Below are 21,664 nucleotides of genomic sequence, written 5' to 3' on the forward strand. Positions count from 1 at the left end.
TTTAGAAAAAACTCAAACTTCTACCAACCCCTACCATGACACAAGGGGTTCGGTTCAAAGGAGCTTTGTTCCCAGCAGTTTGCTATAGAGAGACATCCCTCTGATAGTCATCAGTGGTCCACAAGGAAGAGCTACGGTTATTAAGAGGAGCCCATTCTAGGGAGTAGGAGTCAGATCCTAAGATGAGAGAGTACAGAGGAAAAACAACCCCAGCTAGCATATCACTTGTCATTGTTAAAAACATAGTTTGGAATCATGTACCCAACATTGTTTTAAACAAAGAATCAAATCCCCCCAACAGAGAGGAGGCATACCTTTTTTCTTTCTAATCTCTCCTGCAGATTTTGTAACATAATCCTCTCACGCTCCTTCTTGCGTTTGTCAGCCTCCTCCTGAGCTTTTATTTTGGCATCACTTTTCTAGGAAATTTGTATAAAAATATCACTGACTCTCAATATATCTGAATGACAACAGTGCAACAGTGAGACGTTATCCAAAATAAAATGTAACCTTTGGATTGAGAGTACTCATATATACAACATTCATGGATCATCAGTTTTCAGTGTTAGCAAAAATGTACAGAACTAGGCTAACTATTATGGCTAGGGATTTAGAAGGCATGTTAAACCCCTTCAGGACCTCAAGGTTGTCAGACCACTATCATTTCGAAATATGTGACAGTGTAGTCTTCCACTGACACAGATACCAGGAGCCAAGTCTTACACTTCAAAAGCACCAAGAGGATTCTTAAAGATACTTTCTCAAGGAATGCAAATGCATAGTCATTTATGAAACACATAACTGATTTTGATAAATGATACACATACTTTCTCAAGGAATGCAAATGCATAGTCATTTATGAAACACATAACTGATTTTGATAAATGATACACCGAAACTTTTATATAAATTGGACTATAATAATAATTTAAACTGAATATTGTCTGAGCTCAGTTTTGGGATTTATTTACTAGGTGATTTAAAGTTACACTAGTGAGACATTCTAATTGGTGAATTTGCTGAGGCATTCATAATTTTCAACTGATCTGTTAGGGGGGTGGCGCAGCTATGTCACCACAGAATGCAGGATTGGGAAAATTCACACAGGATGTTTAATCTTTGTGAGCAATTTGGATTTCTTGAAGCCAACCTGTAATATTATTTATGTAGATAAACTAGAGGAATGCTAATCTGTAATTTGCTGCTTTCTGCTTTTGTTTCACTTGGAAAACATTCTAGGATTCTGCTAGTAGTAATGGAGGACTGACAGCAACACTGGGTAAAAGCTAGACGGTAAAGTAAAAATGCAACCAGAGCATGCAGCATCTGGTCATTTTCTTTCTTGGATAAACAGACTTTTGCTTTGGGTTTTGACTGAATTTTACAATCTGGTTCTCAAGGAGAGCCAGCAAACCTGGAGTTCTACTTTTTGGTCTTCTTGTTCCTGACTTTCTCTCTTCTTCATCTCCTTTGGTTGTTGCCCATCTCCAAATTTTGAAAACTTGTCTTCTTGACCTTCATCCACTTTCTTTGCTACATCTTTCATTTTCCTGATGAAAATGAAATTAAATAATAATTCTTTTTATGTGCAGTTTTATAGTGAAGCTGCTTATGTATAGTAATACAATTTATATTTACACCAGATTCCCTACATTTTCTGTGTTGTTATTCCACAGGATGTGCATAATTTCACCTACTTAAATAGAGGGAACTAGCCCTCGGGAGAAGAAAAAGATTTTTATCAAGTAGTGGGCTACTTTGCATCTTAAAACACAAATGTGCACATACACACACACACACACATAATCACTCCTCCTTAACTGCGCTAGATGTATGCTCACAACCTGATCTCACATGGGGGTGTGACAGAAGGAATGTACAGAAGGGTCTGGTGGTGCTCAGAGGAGAAAAGTCCATCAAAATGACTGGTATTCAGGGCTTTTAAAATGTGAAACCAGCTCTGTTTACAAGAACTAATAAATAATATTCTTCAAGTTATAGGGTTTTCTGCTATTCAAAATGTCTTCCTCTCCCCCAAAAACCCATATAAGATACATGGAAACGATATGAAAGTGATTCAAGAACAATAGTTAAAAACAACATCAGTTATTATTCTTTGCAGGTCGTGGACAGAGGTTTACATTACAGGGTCCCAAATCAAATGGGCCTCCAGATCAAAGATCAAGAAACCTTTAGACTGAAGTAGCCCACAACTGTATATGACATTTGCAGCCCACAGATCATTGGAAACCCAGTAACACATAAGGAAGTATCCTTTTCAGGTTTACAAATTTTGGGGGGTAACTTTTTCATTGCAAACTTACAAAAAAGTTTCAAGCAAAGTTGCTTTACCAGTTACTATCTCTATGTGTGTGTGTATATTATTTTTATGAACTGTTTAAGGACTGAATTCTGAACTGAAAAAATTATATAAAGAATGTCACTGGTAGAAGGACACATCAAAAGGTAAACTGCTTGTGATTATGGATGACTTTGTTTGTGTTTTTTAGTTTCCTATTACACATACATGTTAACTTTTAAGAAAGAACTGTCATTTAAAAAGAAGACTGTCACTAGGACAAATAGCAAATTGAATTGTATGTTGACCCGGGATTAGAAAATAAAATAATAAATTTTCTGATTTTAGTTATGAATACCCTGGTTACATCAGAGAATGCTTTTCTTCTTAGGAAGTATACAGGGAAGTATTTAGGAGGGAAGGGTCATGATGTATGCAACTTATTCATAAACAGGTTTACAAATTCTAAACTTATAAAGGACTTTTGAAATAAAGAAAGGGACTGACACCAGTGAATGCCAACGGAAACAGTCTTGTGTGATTACTCAGGTGCTACTGCTGAGTGCTAGGCCCTTGACGTGAGTACAGATCTCTTTATGCATCTTCACAGCGCACCTCAAGAGCACATGACACGTGGAGACTAAAGAGGAACATACACTCATCTACACTAGCGTCCTGTCTGCTTGAAATGTTTACCACGTTTGTTTAGAAGACAATGAGTCATTTCTGATTCACACTGAAGAAAAAGTCAGTTACTCTTTGAGAATTTATATACATCTAACTTAAAGTATGACTTTCAGAATCTGGGTCCCAACCAAGATTTACTGTATAGAAAGGATGATTCTGTGCCAACCTTTGTTCCATCTCTTTTTGTAGTCTTTCTTCTTTTTCTTTTTGCTCACGAGCAAGGCGTCGTTTTTCTGCCAAAATCTTTGTTGCCTCCTCAGCATTCTTAGGTCCTGGTGTGCCTTTATTACCAGATTCTAGTTTAAATTAACATGCAAAACAGTTAAGTTTAGGGAACTTACTGCCTCTATGTCCAACAAAGAGGTGCAAAACAATGTGCAATGTTAAAAAAAAAAAAAAAAACACTATGTCCATGATAGAAAACGTATAAATAAACTATAAGTAATTTAAGTAACAGCTTTTGTTCAAAAGCTCAATTCCTATGCCCTCATGGCCACCCCAAGCCACCAACAACAGAAGCACCATTTTGTTAACTTTTTAACAACTACTTGTCCCCAAAAGAAATAATGTGTTCCTGCTTTGGTTTAGCTGTTTTGAGATACCTGACTAAATTGCCTCTATCGAAAAAAAAGATTAAGATATACTGAATATGGAGGAAGATAAGCTTATACTCAGTCCAAATGAGGTATAAATCTTTTCTCTTCTTTTTTGGCCATGGCACACAGCTTGGGGGATCTTAGTTCCCCAACCAGGGAATGAACCCAGCATGAAAGCGCCGAGTCTTTAACCACTGGACTGCCAGGGAATTCCCTGAAGTGTAAAAATCTCAAGTCAATTAAACAAAAATATATCCAGCATACATTCTGAAAATTCTGCATCACTTTTATTAAATAAATATTATTTCACTGAGTGTTGATAACAGTATGTTAATATATTTGGTTGATTATAAAGTGGCTAACTGTGGATAACCAAAGAAACCAAGACTATCAGTAAAATAAGGTGACCACATGGAGGCATAGTATTTTAGTTCATGTGGCAAATTTGTAAATAAACTACATGTGAAAATGAGGATTTTAAGAAATCAGGAATATATAATTTGTAATAAAAAGACTGCTTCTGTTACAAAGAATTCACTGTGGAATTCCTTCAAAAAGCAAAATTCATGAGTGTATTTAAAATTAAATAATGCAGGTGGATCATAGAAAAAGCAAGGGAATTATAGAAAAATACCTACTTCTGCTTCATTGACCATGCTAAAGCCTTTGATTGTCTGGATCACAACAAACTGTGGAAAATTCTTGTAAATCAATTATATTTCAATTTTTAAAAACCCAGAAATAGACTCTCAGACACAGAAAACAAACTTATGGTTACCAAAAGGGAAGGCAGGGGGGAAGGGATAAATTAGGAGTTTGGGATTAGCAGATATACCCTACTATATACAAAATAAACAGTAAGGTCCTACTTCACTGTTTGCTTTCACTGCTGGGTTCACTCCCTGGTTGGGGAACTAAGATCCCCCAAGCTGTGCAGCATGGCCAAAAAAGAAAAATAAAAGATTTATACCTCATTTGGACTGAGCATAAGCACAGGGAATTATATTTAGTATCTTATGATAACCTATAATGGAAAAGAACATGAAAAAGAATATCTATCTCTATATGTGTATCTGAATCACTTTGCTGTTCACCATAAAGTAACACAAAATTTTAAATCAACTATACTTCAATTAAAAAAAAAGAATGCATGTGATAGTCAAAAAACCAGTATGATGTTTTTTGGAACCCACGCACTGACCTGACACATGTTACATCCTATGTATGGAAACTACCCTCGAGCTCCTGATGGAAACCTGCTCAGCCACAAATGACTGCATGTGCTCTCTTCCAAGGATGGAAAATACTGAAGGGCCATCCACTATCAGAGCTGGAAGGAACTGCAGGGACCATCTACACCATGGCATTCATCCAACCCATCTGTACACACTAAACATCAGTTCCAAAAATAGGACTAAGTAAGAAGTTGAGGCAAGAAAAAACAAGCATTGTGCCAGTGTGACTGGTGCAATGCTCTTTATTTTAAAGAATATTTGCTTCCTGTAGTTCTCTGAACTGGGGAATAAAATGACAATGACAGTTCCCAAACTACCTTGAGATTTTCTGGTTGCTGAAATGAACTTGTCAGTGAAGGAACTCACCTTCACAGATCATATCCTTTTGGCTTGCAGTCTCAGAGTTGTTAACGGTGTTAGAACCGGCTTTGCTTTTCATTCCCATAGTACCTAATGCATTTTGTGCAAATGCAGTACGCTGCACAGGAGTTACTTTATAGGAAAAACAAAACTGTGTCGATTGTTTTGACGTGCCAGGTGAAGGTGATGGGGGGCAATTCTTTTGAATTTGCCTGCTGGGAAAAAGTAGCAGTTAATGAAAGAAGTCTGGTATGATTTTATAATATATATGTGCTGATTTTTACTGTACCATTTCACACACTATAATGTCTTGACATTATATGATATGATATTTTATAATAGAGAAAGGTAAATCCATTTTTAAAGGCTTTTCCCTTTATATTTTCATTACCATGCATACTACATTATTTATGAAACACTGATGCGAGGTTTACCCTGGTAAAACATGTATCAGGAACAGGTGCAAATAAGCTACTTACCTAGTACTGATGGGAGATGGTGGACGCCACCTTCTTGTAGGAGATGACGACCATCTATAACACGGTATCTGCGATGGTGGTATGCGCTTCTTGGTAATAGGGTTTGAGGGCTGTTCGTCCATTTCTGATTTCTGAACAAATCAATACAATCATACAAAAAAATTACTAGTATTACCTTTTGTGGCTACCTTTCCAAAAGAAAAAATTCTGAACAAAATGCTCCTAAAATCCCAATTTTCTTTTCATGCATGAGGCTTAGGTACAGACATTCATTCTTCCAGACTAACATTTTATATTATACAATTCAAACAGGTCATAGAAATAATTTAGAATTCTTTTACTTCAAAACTTAATTTTACTTTTAAATCTTAATTGAGCTCTGTGATAGTTCTCAAAAACATTCCTTCAGAGTTTAGAAACATAATTCATATAAACCGCTATATTTTGTCCCTTCTATTAAAAATTATCTATTATTCCAGCTTTGGGGGGAAACTCTGGGACAATGAGCAGTAGATAATTTTAAATCATTAAAGTGAATATATTTTATCATAGAACGCTGTATGTTGTGAAATCTGACCCATCATCATCTATACAACAAAAAATACAGATTTTAATAGAAAATCTGTCAATGAAAGGCACTTGACAAACCTATGGAGAATCTTTCACTTTACCTTGGAAGATATTTCCACGGTCACCTCAGGGGAGGTCTCCAGGGACACCTCCACACTTGCCTCAGAAGGCCCTTTCGTGCTATCCTTGGAGAGCACCTCCACACTCTCCTCTGGGAGTGCAGCCATGCTTATCTCTGAGAATGCTTCTACACTCTCCTCGGGGGATGTTTCCACACTCTCCTCGGGGAGTGTTTCCATGCTCGCCTCGGGAGATATGTCCACACTAGCCTCAGATGATGCTTCCGTGCTCACCTCCTGGGATGAGTCCATGCTCACTTCAGGAGATGGGTTCACACTCACATCTGGGGATGAGTCCATGCTCACCTCTGGGGATGGATCCACATGCGCTTCAAGGGATAGGTCCTCACTTGTCTCAGGTGATGTTTCCACATTCACAGAGGGTCCTTCCATGTTCACTTCTGGTAGTACTTCCACGCTCACCTTGGGGGGTGCTTCCATGCTCACCTCCGCGAGTGCTTCCACATTCACCGCAGGGTGTTCTTTCATGCTCTCCTCCAGGAGTGCTTCTACATTCACCTCAGAGTGTTCTTTCATGTTCGCCTCCAGGAGTGTTTCCACACTCACTTTGGGGTGTTCTTTCATGCTCTCCTCTGCGAGTGCTTCCACATTCACCGCAGGGTGTTCTTTCATGCTCTCCTCCGGGAGTGCTTCCATGTTCACCTCAGAGTGTTCTTTCATGCTCGCCTCCAGGAGTGTTTCCACACTCACTTTGGGGTGTTCTTTCATGCTCTCCTCTGCGAGTGCTTCCACATTCACCACAGGGTGTTCTTTCATGCTCTCCTCTGGGAGTGCTTCCACGTTCACCTCAGAGTGTTCTTTCATGCTCGCCTCCAGGAGTGTTTCCACACTCACCTTGGGGTATTCTTTCATGCTCTCCTCTGCGAGTGCTTCCACATTCACCACAGGGTGTTCTTTCATGCTCTCCTCCGGGAGTGCTTCCACGTTCACCTCAGAGTGTTCTTTCATGCTCGCCTCCAGGAGTGTTTCCACACTCACCTTGGGGTGTTCTTTCATGCTCTCCTCCGTGAGTGCTTCCACATTCACCGCAGGGTGTTCTTTCATGCTCTCCTCTGGGAGTGCTTCCATGTTCACCTCAGAGTGTTCTTTCATGCTCGCCTCCAGGAGTGTTTCCACACTCACCTTGGGGTGTTCTTTCAGGCTCTCCTCCGTGAGTGCTTTCACATTCACCGCAGGGTGTTCTTTCATGCTCACCTCCAGGAGTGTTTCCACACTCACCTTGGGGTGTTCTTTCATGCTCTCCTCTGGGAATGCTTCCACGCTCACTACAGGGGGTGCTTCCATGTTCACCTGGGGGGATTCATCCAAGCTTGCCTTGGTGAGTGCTTCAACGCTCACCTCAGGGGGCACTTCCACACTCGCCTTGTGAGCCACTCCCACATTAGCCTTGGAAGGTATTTCTACTTTCTCCTGGAAAGGCATCACCGCTGTTGACTTGCGAGGCACTATGGGACTCTTCAATTCATCACTGCTAAGCCTAAGCAGGGGCATGTTTACATACTGGATTATATTGTGGATGCCTGTGGATAAATGAGAACAGAGAGTGAAATTCCACACAGGGAGAAATTTGACAAGATGAAACTGTACCATTAGCAGTATAAAAACAAAAACAGAGTCGTTTATTAGGAAATCACAGGGATGACACACCATACAGAAATGTTTAGTGAAATGGATCATAGACACAAGACAGAAACAGAAATATCTCAAAGTTGGTACTTCAGAGGCACCACCACTAAGAGAGAGGGATTGTGAAAGCAACAGAGCTCTCTAGATGAAAATAAGATACTTCCCCAAAGCTGATGTCTGCAATAAGCATTTCTATTTTAATCACACTAAAGTTCAGAATGATTTTCACAGACAATTACAAAACCTTGGACACTTATAAAAAGTAATCTAAACAAAGTCACCAGGGTCAGGGATTTTGCCATTACAGGTGATTACATAAGACACTCAATCTATATATGATTGTTTTAAAATAGAGTATAAACAAGAGCATTTTCTCACCCATACTAAAAACTGTAGTAAGACAGTAATCTGAATTGGAGGAGGAAATAGCAACCCACTCCAGTATTCTTGCCTGGAAAATTCCATGGAAAGAGGAGCCCCGTGGGCTACAGTCTATGGGTCGCAAAGGGTCAGACATGACTGAGCGTCTAACACACAGTAATCAGAATGGGCTGGATCTGCAAGGTCTCTTCCAGTTTTAACAATCTAAATATTTTTAGCCTAAGAAATGGAAAAAATTATAATAACTGGTACTAGTTAGATACCAATGTTGGGAACTAGGCTGGTGGAAGTATGGACTGGCACATGATCTATGGGAACAATTTTGACAATAGTGTATCAAAAGCCACTCTGAAAAGTACATACTTTTTGTTCTAGCAATTTCACTTTTAGGTTATCCTTAAAAGAAAATTAAATTAAAAACTGAGTATGTATGTGGTTACTTGATACAGCATTGTTTATAATACTGAGACAACTGAAAATATAATCTAAATAGTCAACACAAAATTTGGACTATACTAAGGCAGTCATTAAGAGTAATAATATGCAATTTTTGGACAAAGAAAATGGTATATTTTGAGTCTAAACAAAAGCAGGTTATGATTGCAATTTATTAAAAATATGTAAATGCAAATATTCAGTTATCAGTTAGTATTGCGATAATAGGAAATTACATTAAATTTTTTTACACTAAATATTTATCAGTTTAAATATTTATTACTTGAAAATAAACTTTCTTGAAGAAGGAAATGGCAACCCACTCCAGTAATCTTGCCTGGAAAAGTGCATGGACAGAGGAGCCTGGTGGGCTGCAGTCCATGGGGTTACATGACTGAGCACGTGTGCACGAGGGTGGAGGGAGATGGGTTGGTAGCAATAAAGTGGTAGAACTAAAAAAAAATAAAATAAAATAAACTTGCTTTTTGTGGGCCTCACCATGCATCTTGTGGGATCTTGGTTCCCTGACCATGGATTGAACACAGAGCCTGGGCAGTGAGAGTGCAGTATCCTAACCACTGGACTGCCAGGGAAGTCCCTAAACATTTTTAAAAAGGTATTTGATATAATAGTGGGAGACTTTAACTCATAACTATGGATAGATCCCCACTCATAACTATAGATAGATCAACTAAACAGAAAATTAACAAGGAAACACAAACTTTAAATGACACAATGGACCAGCTGGACCTAATTGATATCTATAGGACATTTCACCCCAAAACAATCAATTTCACCTTTTTCTCAAGTGCACACGGAACCTTCTCCAGAATAGATCACATCCTGGGCCATAACTCTAGCCTTGGTAAATTCAAAAAAACTGAAATTATTCCAGTCATCTTTTCTGATCACAATGCAGTAAGATTAGATCTCAATTACAGGAAAAAAAACTATTAAAAATTCAAACATATGGAGGCTAAATAACACGCTTCTGAATAACCAACAAATCATTAAAAAAATAAAAAAAAAGAAATCAAAATATGCATAGAAACAAATGAAAATGAAAACACCACAACCCAAAACCTATGGGACACTGTAAAAGCAGCGCTAAGGGGAAGGTTCATAGCATTACAGTCTTACCTCAAGAAACAAGAAAAAAGTCAAATAAATAACCTTACTCTACACCTAAAGCAACTAGAGAAGGAAGAAATGAAAAAACCCCAGGGTTAGTAGAAGGAAAGAAATCTTAAAAATTAGGGCAGAAATAAATGCAAAAGAAACAAAAGAGACCATAGCAAAAATCAACAAAGCTAAAAGCTGGTTTTTTGAAAAGATAAACAAAATTGACAAACCGTTAGCAAGACACATTAAGAAACAAAGGGAGAAGAACCAAATCAACAAAATTAGAAATGAAAATGGAGAGATCACAACAGACAACACTGAAATACAAAGGATCATAAGAGAATACTACCAGCAGCTCTGTGCCAATAAAATGGACAACTTGGACGAAATGGACGAATTCTTAGAAAAGTATAACTTTCCAAAACTGAACCAGGAAGAAATAGAAGACCTTAACAGACCCATCACATGCAAGGAAATCGAAACTGTAATCAGAAATCTTCCAGCAAACAAAAGCCCAGGACCAGATGGCCTCACAGCTGAATTCTACCAAAAATTTAGAGAAGAGCTAACACCTATCTTACTCAAACTCTTCCAGAAAACTGCAGAAGAAGGTAAGCTTCCAAACTCATTCTATGAGGCCACCATCACCCTAATTCCAAAACCAGACAAAGATGCCACAAAAAAAGAAAACTACAGGCCAATATCACTGATGAACATAGTTAAAAAAATCTTTAACAAAATTCTAGCAAACAGAATCCAACAACATATTAAAAAGATCATACATCATGACCAAGTGGGCTTTATCCCATGAATGCAAGGATTCTTTAATATCCACAAATCAATCAATGTAATATACCACATTAACAAATTGAAAGACAAAAACGATATGATTATCTCAATAGATGCAGAAAAAGCCTTTGACAAAATTCAACATCCATTTATGATAAAAACTCTCCAGAAAGCAGGAATAGAAGGAACATACCTCAACATAATAAAAGCTATATATGACAAACCCACAGCAAACATTGTCCTCAATGGTGAAAAATTGAAAGCATTTCCCCTAAAATCAGGAACAAGACAAGGGTGCTCACTCTCACCACTACTATTCAACATAGTTTTGGAGATTTTGGCCACAGCAATCAGAGCAGAAAAAGAAATAAAAGGAATCCAGAATAGGAAAAGAAGAAATGAAACTCTCACTGTTTGCAGATGACATGATCCTCTACATAGAAAACCCTAAAGACTCTACCAGAAAATTACTACAGCTAATCAATGAATATAGTAAAGTTGCAGGATATAAAATTAACACACAGAAATCCCTTGCATTCCTATACACTAATAATGAGAAAACAGAAAGAGAAATTAAGGAAACAATACCATTCACCATTGCAACAAAAAGAATAAAATACTTAGGAGTATATCTACCTAAAGAAACAAAAGACCTATACATAGAAAACTATAAAACACTGATGAAAGAAATCAAAGAGGACACAAACAGATGGAGAAATATACCATGTTCATGGATTGGAAAACTCAATATTGTGAAAATGAGTATACTACCCAAAGCAATCTACAGATTCAATGCAATCCCTATCAAGCTACCAACGGTATTCTTCACAGAACTAGAACAAATAATTTCACAATTTCTATGGAAATACAAAAAACCTCGAATAGCCAAAGTAATCTTGAGAAAGAAGAATGGAACTGGAGGAATCAACCTGCCTGACTTCAGGCTCTACTACAAAGCCACAGTCATCAAGACAGTATGGTACTGGCACAAAGACAGGAATATAGATCAATGGAACAGAATAGAAAGCCCAGAGATAAATCCACAAACCTATGGACACCTTATCTTTGACAAAGGAGGCAAGGATATACAATGGAAAAAAGACAACCTCTTTAACAAGTGGTGCTGGGAAAACTGGTCAACCACTTGTAAAAGAATGAAACTAGAACACTTTCTAACACCATACACAAAAATAAACTCAAAATGGATTAAAGATCTAAATGTAAGACCAGAAACTATAAAACTCCTAGAGGAGAACATAGGCAAAACACTCTCCGACATAAATCACAGCAAGATCCTCCATGACCCACCTCCCAGAATATTGGAAATAAAAGCAAAAATAAATAAATGGGACCTAATTAAACTTAAAAGCTTTTGCACAACAAAGGAAACTATAAGCAAGGTGAAAAGACAGCCTTCAGAATGGGAGAAAATAATAGCAAACGAAAAAAAAAAATAATAGCAAACGAAGAAACAGACAAAGGATTAATCTTAAAAATATACAAGCAACTCCTGCAGCTCAATTCCAGAAAAATAAATGACCCAATCAAAAAATGGGCCAAAGATCTAAACAGACATTTCTCCAAAGAAAACATACAGATGGCTAACAAACACATGAAAAGATGCTCAACATCACTCATTATCAGAGAAATGCAAATCAAAACCACAATGAGGTACCATTACACGCCAGTCAGAATGGCTGCTATCCAAAAGTCTATAAGCAATAAATGCTGGAGAGGGTGTGGAGAAAAGGGAACCCTCTTACACTGTTGGTGGGAATGCAAACTAGTACAGCCACTATGGAGAACAGTGTGGAGATTCCTTAAAAAACTGGAAATAGAACTGCCATATGACCCAGCAATCCCACTGCTGGGCATACACACCGAGGAAACCAGATCTGAAAGAGACACGTGTACCCCAATGTTCATTGCAGCACTGTTCATAATAGCCAGGACATGGAGGCAAACTAGATGACCATCAGCAGACGAATGGATAAGAAAGCTGTGGTACATATACACCATGGAATATTACTCAGCCATTAAAAGAATACATTTGAATCAGTTCTAATGAGGTGGATAAAACTGGAGCCCATTATACAGAGTGATGTAAGCCAGAAAGATAAACACCAATATAGTATACTAACGCATATATATGGAATTTAGAAAGATGGCAATGATAACCCTATATGCAAGACAGAAAAAGAGACACAGATGTATAGAACAGACTTTTGGACTCTATGGGAGAAGGCGAGGGTGGGATGATCTGAGAGAACAGCATCAAAACATGTATATTATCAAGTGTGAAACAGATCGCCAGTCCAGGCTGGATGCATGAGACAAGTGCTTGGGGCTGGTGCACTGGGATGACCCAGAGGGATGGGATGGGGAGGGAGGTGGGAGGGGGGTTCAGGATGGGGAACACATGTAAATCCATGGCTGATTCATGTCAATGTATGGCAAAAACCACTACAACACTGTAATTAGCCTCCTACTAATAAAAATAATTGGGACAAATAAATAAATAAAAAGGTATTTGATAATGGCTTTTTTAAGACTTGGTAAATATACCAAAAAACTCAGCTATTTTTCATTTCCTCACTTTTGGCAGAGAAAGCATTTTACTTACATACCTGTATGTGCCTAATCACTTATTTAACACTGACAGTTTGTGCTACAGAAAATAAAAGTATAATAACTAGATTTCTAATAGCTAAAGAAATTTAAAACAAACCATTGAGATTTTTGATGAGAGTAACTTATTTTAAAAAGTAATTAGAATTCTAATTAGAAAAGGCAGAGGAACCAGAGATCAAATTGCCAACACTCAATGGATCACAGAAAAAGCAAGAGAATTCCAGCAAAACCATCTACTTCTGCTTCAGTGACTACACTAAAACCTTTGACTGTGTGGATCACAACAAACTATGGAAAACTCTTAAAGAGATGGGAATACCAGACTACCTTACCTGTCTCCTGAGAAACCTGTATGCAGGTCAAGAATCAACAGTTAGAACCAGGCATGGAACAACGGACTGGTTCCAAATTGGGAAAAAGTACTTCAAGGCTGTGTATTGTCATCCTGCTTATTTAACTTCTATGCAGAGTATATCAGGCTAAATGCCGGGCTGAATGAAGCACAAGCTGGAATTAAGACTGTAGGGAGAAATATCAATAATCTCAGATATGCAGATGATACCACCCTTATGGCAGGAAGTGAAGAGGAACTAAAGAGTTTTTGGATGAAAGTGAAAGAGGAGAGTGAAAAAGCTGGCTTAAAACTCAACATTCAAAAAACAAAGATCATGGCATCTGGCCCCATCACTTCATGGCAAATAGATGGGGGAAACAATGCAAATGGTGACAGACTTTATTTTCTTGGGCTCCAAAATCAATGCAGATGGTGACTGCAGCCACAAAATTAAAAGACACTTGCTCTTTGGAAGAAAAGCTATGACAAACTTAGACAGCATACTAAAAAGCAGAGACATTTACTTTGCCGACAAAAGTCCATATAGTCAAAGTTACAGTTTTTCTAGTAGTCATGTATGGATGTGAGAGTTGGACTATAAAGAAAGCATCAGTCTGACTGATATCCAAAAAGGACACTTTTGTTGGCATGAGCACACAACCGATTAAATAAATAAAATTGATGCTTTTGAACTGTGGTGTCGGAGAAGACTCTTGAGAGACCCTTGGACTGCAAGGAGATCAAAGCAGTCAATCCTAAAGGAAATCAATCCTGAATATTCATTGGAAGGACTGATGTTGAAGCTGAAGTTCCAATACTTTGGTCAGCTGATGTAAAGAACTGACTCATTAGAAAAGACCCTGATGCTGGGGAAGACTGAAGGCAGGAGGAGAAGGGGATGACAGAGGATGAGATAGTTGGATGGCATCACCGACTCGATGAACATGAGTTTGAGCAAGCTCTGGGTGTTGGTTATGGCCAGGGAAGCCTGTGGTGCTGCAGTCCATGGGGTTGCAAAGAGTCAGACATGACTAAGCAACTGAACTGAACTGAATTAGAATACATCACAATACACTGGGGAGAGATGGGCAGAAAATAATGTGACACACATACAACTAGGCAGAAACAAAGTCAGGAATTAAAATCAAGAGAAATAAAGCTGCACTACAACAAAGTCTATGATAGCACTTTGGTTCACTAATCATATGGATATTTACCGAAAAACAAGCAAAGGGGGCTAGGGATATATTCTGGAAAGGAAAAAGTGGAGGGAAAAAAGAGAAAAAGGATGGGAACAATGCATTAGAGCTCTCTGTGACTGCGGACTGACTACCCAGAAGCATATTTAACATGATATGTGACCCATAACCCTGAAAATCCGTTTTTACCAATAATCTTCTTTTAAACATTTTTTTAAACATGGACCATGTTTAAAGTCTTTATTGAATTTGCTACAATATTGCTTCTGTTTTATGTTTCGGTTTTTGAGCCACAAGGCATGTGGGATTTTGATCCCTGTTGGGATCAAACCTGGACCTCTGCATTGGAAGGCAAAGTCTTAAACACTGGACTGCCAGGGAAGTCCCTATTTTACTAACAATCTTTATGTTCTTAATTAAAAGCTAAAGAGTCACTCAATGTTATTCTTCCACATTTTAAACAAAAAGAAGGTTGGCTTTCTCTCTTGATTTTATTTAGGTTTTTCTATATACCTAAAATCCAGCCCTTTTTATAATACTGTTATAATACTTATATATTACTTATATAATATATAATACTTATATATTTAAGCACAGGTAAAAAAAACCCACGGTTTTAAAATTTAACAACCATCAAAACTCCTTATCTCATCCTATAAATTACCCTGATAACTATTCCACTATGCTTGCCATCATAAAATAAATATGCAACATAAAATGTTGTACAGACTCACTCATTTGCAAAGTATTGATTCAAATTATTTTTAAGCTTTTCTGAAAAAAAATTAAGTGATACAACCTACTTTTTAAGCTCAAATGCTAACATTTTCAGGCACTCTACCTTATGCTTATTACCTAGATTATTGCTATTAAACTACTAATGAAACAGTACTTTTGTTCCTGGCTACTGACACTTTTGTTGGGATGAGCATGCAACCGATTAAAGTATTCTCCCAAAGAGAGGTATATAGCTAACAAACTAAATGATGAGAACAAACAGAAAGGACTCAGTTTCAGGTCTCACAAATAAATGAAGAAAGCAAGAAAGAGCAATGTGAACTGCTCTAAGTGGTAAGTATCCCAGCCTAAAAGCACAGGCAGTTGAGAACCACACATACATAACAGGACCAAACACTGCCACCTGACGGGACTGCACTGTTAGGGAAGATAAGACCTGAATAGACAGGCAAAGGCCCCGGCATCCCACAATAATCCCAATGCGGGGATCCAGGTAATGTATCTAACAGAACCGTACCCAATGTACAGAGTCTCTATGGAGAAACTCACATGTGGAGAAAAAAGTTGTGCATGACAAAAGCACTCCAACATGGATTCCTCCAGATATATGTCACTGACAGTCACATGTGTCAAGTTCATTGCCACTAGCTCCCAGGGACTGAGTGAATTAAGTAAATCATGCTGTAAATAGCTTGCTCCAATAAATGTTTAAGTTCATGAAGATCCCTGCCACAATGACATTTGTTTTAACAGGATGTAACCTGAATCCTCTATAAGTGAACAGTTTGTTATGAAACAAAAAGTAACAATCATGTTTAATAGGGAAAGTTTAAGGGAAAGGTGTCAAAAACAACTTTAAATAAACATGTACTTCAGTAATAATTTTGAAATCTTGTGTGTAATGATCAGCAGTGAAAATACACCCAAAGGATAGATGTGGATTATGCTGTGAAGCAGCAAAGCTTTGAAGTTTAAAATGTGGCCAGTAATTTAGAACTTCTATGTATGAACTAATGAAATGTTCAAAGGAATCAAGAGCTTCAGGACAAATCTATCTGTACCAACATTCTATGGTCTAGTTCTCTGCTTCATGGCAGAATTATATATTTTATTGTTGTATGACACTTAAATGAGAACCAGACCTTCCAATAAAATTCAGTTTTGGGAAAAAGAAAAAAAATAATAAAGAGATTCTTCTGGCTTCAGCCAAATAAGCATGTCACCAAAGTATATTTTTTAATTAAAGAAGGGATATTTTGGCTTCCAATGTTTTGGAATGACTTCTCAAGCAGCTGAATGTTGACATAAACATAATACATTTAAACCACCAGTTAAGATTGGCACTTAGAAATAACTAACCAGGTCGTTTTTCTTCCACTTGTTCTGTTTCTGTAGATGAATGCAGTCTGCTACATCTTCTAGTCAAAGATGAACTTCGCCTCTTTTCTGGTATTTCTGGAGATCAAAGGCAAAGAAATAATACTTTTTAAGAAAATTAAGAAAAAATTTTGGCCATGCCACATAGTATGTGGGATCTTAGTTCCCCAACCAGAGATCGAACCCACAACCCCTGCATTAGGAGCATGGAGTCTTAACCAGTGGACCGCACTATTTATAAGCCGTTTAAACAGATTCCTTCAGGAGTGAGCCACTCCTTTTTTCCAAACTTTTTTTTTTATCTTCTCTACTCTTCCTTGTAAGAATTTTTTTAAATTTCAAGTATTATGAAGAGATTCTACATGCCCAGAGTTAAAACCAGGTTACTCTTTAAGTAAGTTATCCAAAGAGAAATAAAATTATCTAGGAAATAATAAAAAGAGAGAAAATGTCTCATACTGACTGACAATATCACAGTTCCCAAATTAGGAATACGCAATGTATAATTTTAGACACAGTCCATGACATCTATTACTAAACTAATTTATACACTTTAGTTTTAATGAGCTTTTTTTTTTTTTTTGGCTGTGCTGCATGGCTTGCAGGACCTTAGTTCCCCAAAGATTGAACTGCAGGCCAAAGAGGTGAAAGCACCAAGTCCTAACCACCAGACTACCAAGGAATTCTCTCAACTAGTATTTTTAAAATAAAAATGATAATTAATATTTGGCACAGATGTCACAATTTTAGCAACCCAAACTAGTCATGTGGGAAAATAATCCCTTTTGCGTAGACACTTCCATTTCACTTTAAATATTCCGGCTCAGAATACTGATGGAAGTCTGTTTAAAGAAGAACCCTTTGGGGAATTCCTTGGCGGTTCAGGAGTTAGGACTCTGTGCTGTCACTGCCAAGAGTTCAACCCCTGGTCAGGAAACTAAGATCCCACAAGCCGAGTGACCAAAAGAAGAAAACAAGAATTCTTTTGGGGAGCTATAGATTAAATGTTGCTAATATAGCATCATTTGAAAATTCTAGTGGTAAATTTTTATCTTCTCTACTCTTCCTTGTAAGAATTTTTTTGAATTTCAAGTATTATGAAGAGATTCTACATGCTCAGAGTTAAAACCAGGTTACTCTTTAAGTAAGTGAACATTTAACTGATTAAATGTTGCTAATATAGCATGATTTGAAAATTCTACTGACAAATGTAATTGCACAGCACAATCTACAGCTGCTGCTGCTAAGTCACTTCAGTCGTGTCCGACTCTGTGCGACCCCTTAGACAGCAGCCCACCAGGCTCCCCCATACCTGGGATTCTCCAGACAAGAACACTGGAGTGGGTTGCCATTTCCTTCTCCAATGCATGAAAGTGAAAAGTGAAAGTGAAGTCGCTCAGTCATGTCCAACTCCTAGTGACTCCATAGACTGCAGCCTACAAGGCTCCTCTATCCATGGGATTTTCTAGGCAAGAGTACTGGAGTGGGGTGCCACTGCCTTCTCCAACGATCCACAGAAATGTAATTAATTTGATCATATGATGAGATCACCTATCCCTTACTATCACATTGCAAGAAATGACAAAATAGTGTAAAGTTATGGTAAGTCAGCACTGAGTAGAAGAAAAACAGATTATTTGAATCAGTCAAGATTTAAAGAAAGGCTATTTAGGAACTTCCCTGGTGGTCCAGTGATTAAGGCTGTATTTTCACTGCAGAGGGTGGGGGTTTGATCCTTATTCAGGGAGCTAAGATCCTGCATGCTACACACACAGCACAGCCAAACATATTTTTTAAAAAATTAAAATATAAAGCAAGCTATTTAAAACATCACAGGTTAGATTATGAACTTCAAGTTTGAAATGTTCATCTCTCTGGTTTGAACAGGCTTTATTTCAGTTTGAAGGGATTTTACAAAGGTAAGCCAGTGAAAATATTGATTTTATTTTCCGTGGAATCATTAATTACAGCATTCATCATTTCAGAGTGTGTAATATACCATACCTTTAAGCAAGTTATTTCATAAAGTATCTTCCACACATACCTTCTCAGATTACAAACAAGTAAAGATATCATTTAAAAAATTACTTGGAATTGTTCCTTCAGTGCAATTTAACTCATTACTAACTTGGAAGTCATCACCTGTCCCTTTTCTTTACATGCTTCACTAATACAGCTGGTACACATATTAACAAAAACACACGAGCGTCCGCTCACTATATTAAAAATATAAGAAATGTCTGTGGAGAAATCTTTGCTAATTCCTCCAATCAATTAGATAGTAAAACAGGGTCAACGCTTGTGAAACAATTAAAATAAAATGAAAGTATACACATATGACATTGCAATAAATGTTATCTAATTTTTCTAAAGGATTGAGCTTGTGAATAATAAATTAATTTTATTATATGACAAGCAAGGTGCTAAAGAAAATCTTCCCATATTAATCTATGAATGAACCTGGGCTATACGTAAAAGTGCTCTGGAAAAGCATACTAAGGTTAATGATGGAAAGTGGATCAACTCCTGTTTGACTATTTATTACAAGAGAAAATGAGATGCGTCAAAACTGACAAATAACGAAAGATCTCTCAAGTTCATTGTTGAAAATTTTAAGAGTTCTAAAAGTACAAATGATGTAATTTAAGTATAAACAAAACAAAAAATCCTTTTTCAACATATATTTAGACAAAAATGGAAATCTTTCCCACTAAGTTAACCACTGCTACAATTAACTAATTATATGCTTTAAATGATATCCAGAATCTTTTTCCACACTGGAATTTTAGAGCAATCAGCATGCTCAAAAAATGCTCAGACACCTAATAACACAGAAGAAACATTTTTAATTCAAACTATAATTATGCCTTTGTTTCAATTCACAAGGTACAAAAATGGTATATCTTTTCTACAGCCAAGTTTGAGGGAATGAAGTGGAATATGTTTGCCATGTCTTTCTCCTGCAAAGGTTTCTGTTTTTTCCTCTGGAAAGAAAAAGGATTTTTTTTGATGGGTATGGTTATCTAATCCATTTCAACTATCAGTGAGAAGCACCATATAGTATACGCCAGATATAGTCACTGACACACTCAGGTAAAGATAAAAAAAAAAAAAAAAATAAGGAACGCTAGGGAATTCCCTGGTGGTCTAGTCATTAGAATCCACACTTTCACTGCCAAGGGTGCATGTTCAATTCCTGGCCAAGAAACTAAGGAGTGCTAACTAAAAGGGCAAACACCAGGAGCAAAATGTATTTGAAGTATCTGCAGTAGATAAGTTTTATTTTATTTTAAGGAGCACTGTATTACCTCTACAAAGACTTGTAAAGTAGAGCTTAGAAATATTCTCTCATTAACACTGTTAAAAAACCACTTTATTTGCTTTGGGGAAAGACACAGACTTGTTAGTGGAATGTACAGTTTAAAAACATGATCGAAAAAATAAAATAAAATAAAAACATGATCGAATGACCAAAAAATTATGATCAGAAGACCAAAATATAAACCACAGAAGACCAGGGTAGAATGGAAATCACTGAATTTCATGGGGTCTTAATTATAAAATAGGAAGGTAACTTGCTTGTCAACTTTACATATATATGAAGCAGATCAACCTGTCCACTGCTATATATATGCTATTATTTTTCTTAAATTAGGTGACATTCATGAAACTTAACGGAAATTGAATGGACTACTCTAGTTTCTGGAAAAACGGATTTCAGTTTTAGGTTAGACAGAATATGGATTAATTCTAAAATAAATTATTGTGCCACTTAATGGCAATGTCTTTGGGTCAAAATATATTTCATAGCTGTTGGGCTACCTGAGCCCAACAAACCCATCTGATACGATTAGTACACAAACCAAGAAACAAGGGGCTTCTCTGGTGGCGCAGTGGTGGAGAGTCTGCCTGCCAATGCAGGGGACATGGGTTGGATTCCTGATCTGGGAGGATCCCACATGCTTTGGAGCAACTAAGTACGTGTGCCACAACTACTGAAGCCCGGGCACCCTAGGGCTCATGCTCTACAACAAGGGAAGCCACCAAAATGAGGGGCCTATGCACTGCAACTATAGCGTAGCCCCTGCTCACTGAAACTAGAGAAAAGCCCAAGAAGCAACAAAGACCCAGCATAGCCAAAAATTTTTAAAAATTATTTTTAAAAAGAAACAACTGATTTTCAACATACTGATGAAAATACAAAAAAGTAATGACCGTCTCTACTGTGAAACAACGTGGTGCTCTTCTAAAATAAATCTAAATGTCCTACAATCTAAAGAGTAAGTGGTACTGTAGAAACACATATAAAGACTTGATTTCACTGGTTTGAAACTCAGTAAAATACATGAAATAAATACTTACTCTTGGCAACAGAATTTTGAAGACCAGTAGATGACATTTGTCTGTGTAATCCACAAGTCCCCTGCTCAAGCTTTTCAGTAGATGTAGAATGTTTACTGACTGAGAAAAGATGCAAGATTTACTGTACTCATATTTAAAAAAACATCATTAGTTGAAACAAGATGAGCTCATGATGCACTTATACAGAGCATAAACATGTATTAATTAGGTACACAATACTGTCAATCATTCCTTATAAATTATGAAAACTTAACTTACATTTTATGCAATTGCTTAGAATTACATCCACACATAGGAAAAATTA

At 37.2% G+C, this 21,664-nt stretch overlaps 1 protein-coding gene across 5 annotated transcripts in view; it reads right to left on the reverse strand.

Annotated features, from left to right (window-relative positions):
- MAP7D3 (MAP7 domain containing 3) overlaps positions 1-21,664 on the reverse strand; it is a 39,911-nt gene that overhangs the window by 7,337 nt on the left and 10,910 nt on the right. For 2 of the 5 annotated variants that reach the window (XM_061137834.1, XM_061137831.1), the window contains exons 6-13: positions 21,361-21,459; positions 16,981-17,076; positions 6,328-7,886; positions 5,657-5,787; positions 5,184-5,392; positions 3,153-3,282; positions 1,415-1,550; positions 315-419 (exon numbers count right to left, since the gene is read on the reverse strand). In XM_061137834.1, coding sequence (XP_060993817.1) covers positions 315-419; positions 1,415-1,550; positions 3,153-3,282; positions 5,184-5,392; positions 5,657-5,787; positions 6,328-7,886; positions 16,981-17,076; positions 21,361-21,459 — 2,465 coding nt within the window. The remainder of the gene's footprint in view (positions 1-314; positions 420-1,414; positions 1,551-3,152; positions 3,283-5,183; positions 5,393-5,656; positions 5,788-6,327; positions 7,887-16,980; positions 17,077-21,360; positions 21,460-21,664) is intronic. The other 3 variants (XM_061137835.1, XM_061137832.1, XM_061137833.1) reach the window with 3 other exon arrangements.

Source organism: Dama dama, chromosome X (genome assembly GCF_033118175.1).
Source record: "Dama dama isolate Ldn47 chromosome X, ASM3311817v1, whole genome shotgun sequence".
NCBI classification, from domain to species: domain Eukaryota; kingdom Metazoa; phylum Chordata; class Mammalia; order Artiodactyla; family Cervidae; genus Dama; species Dama dama.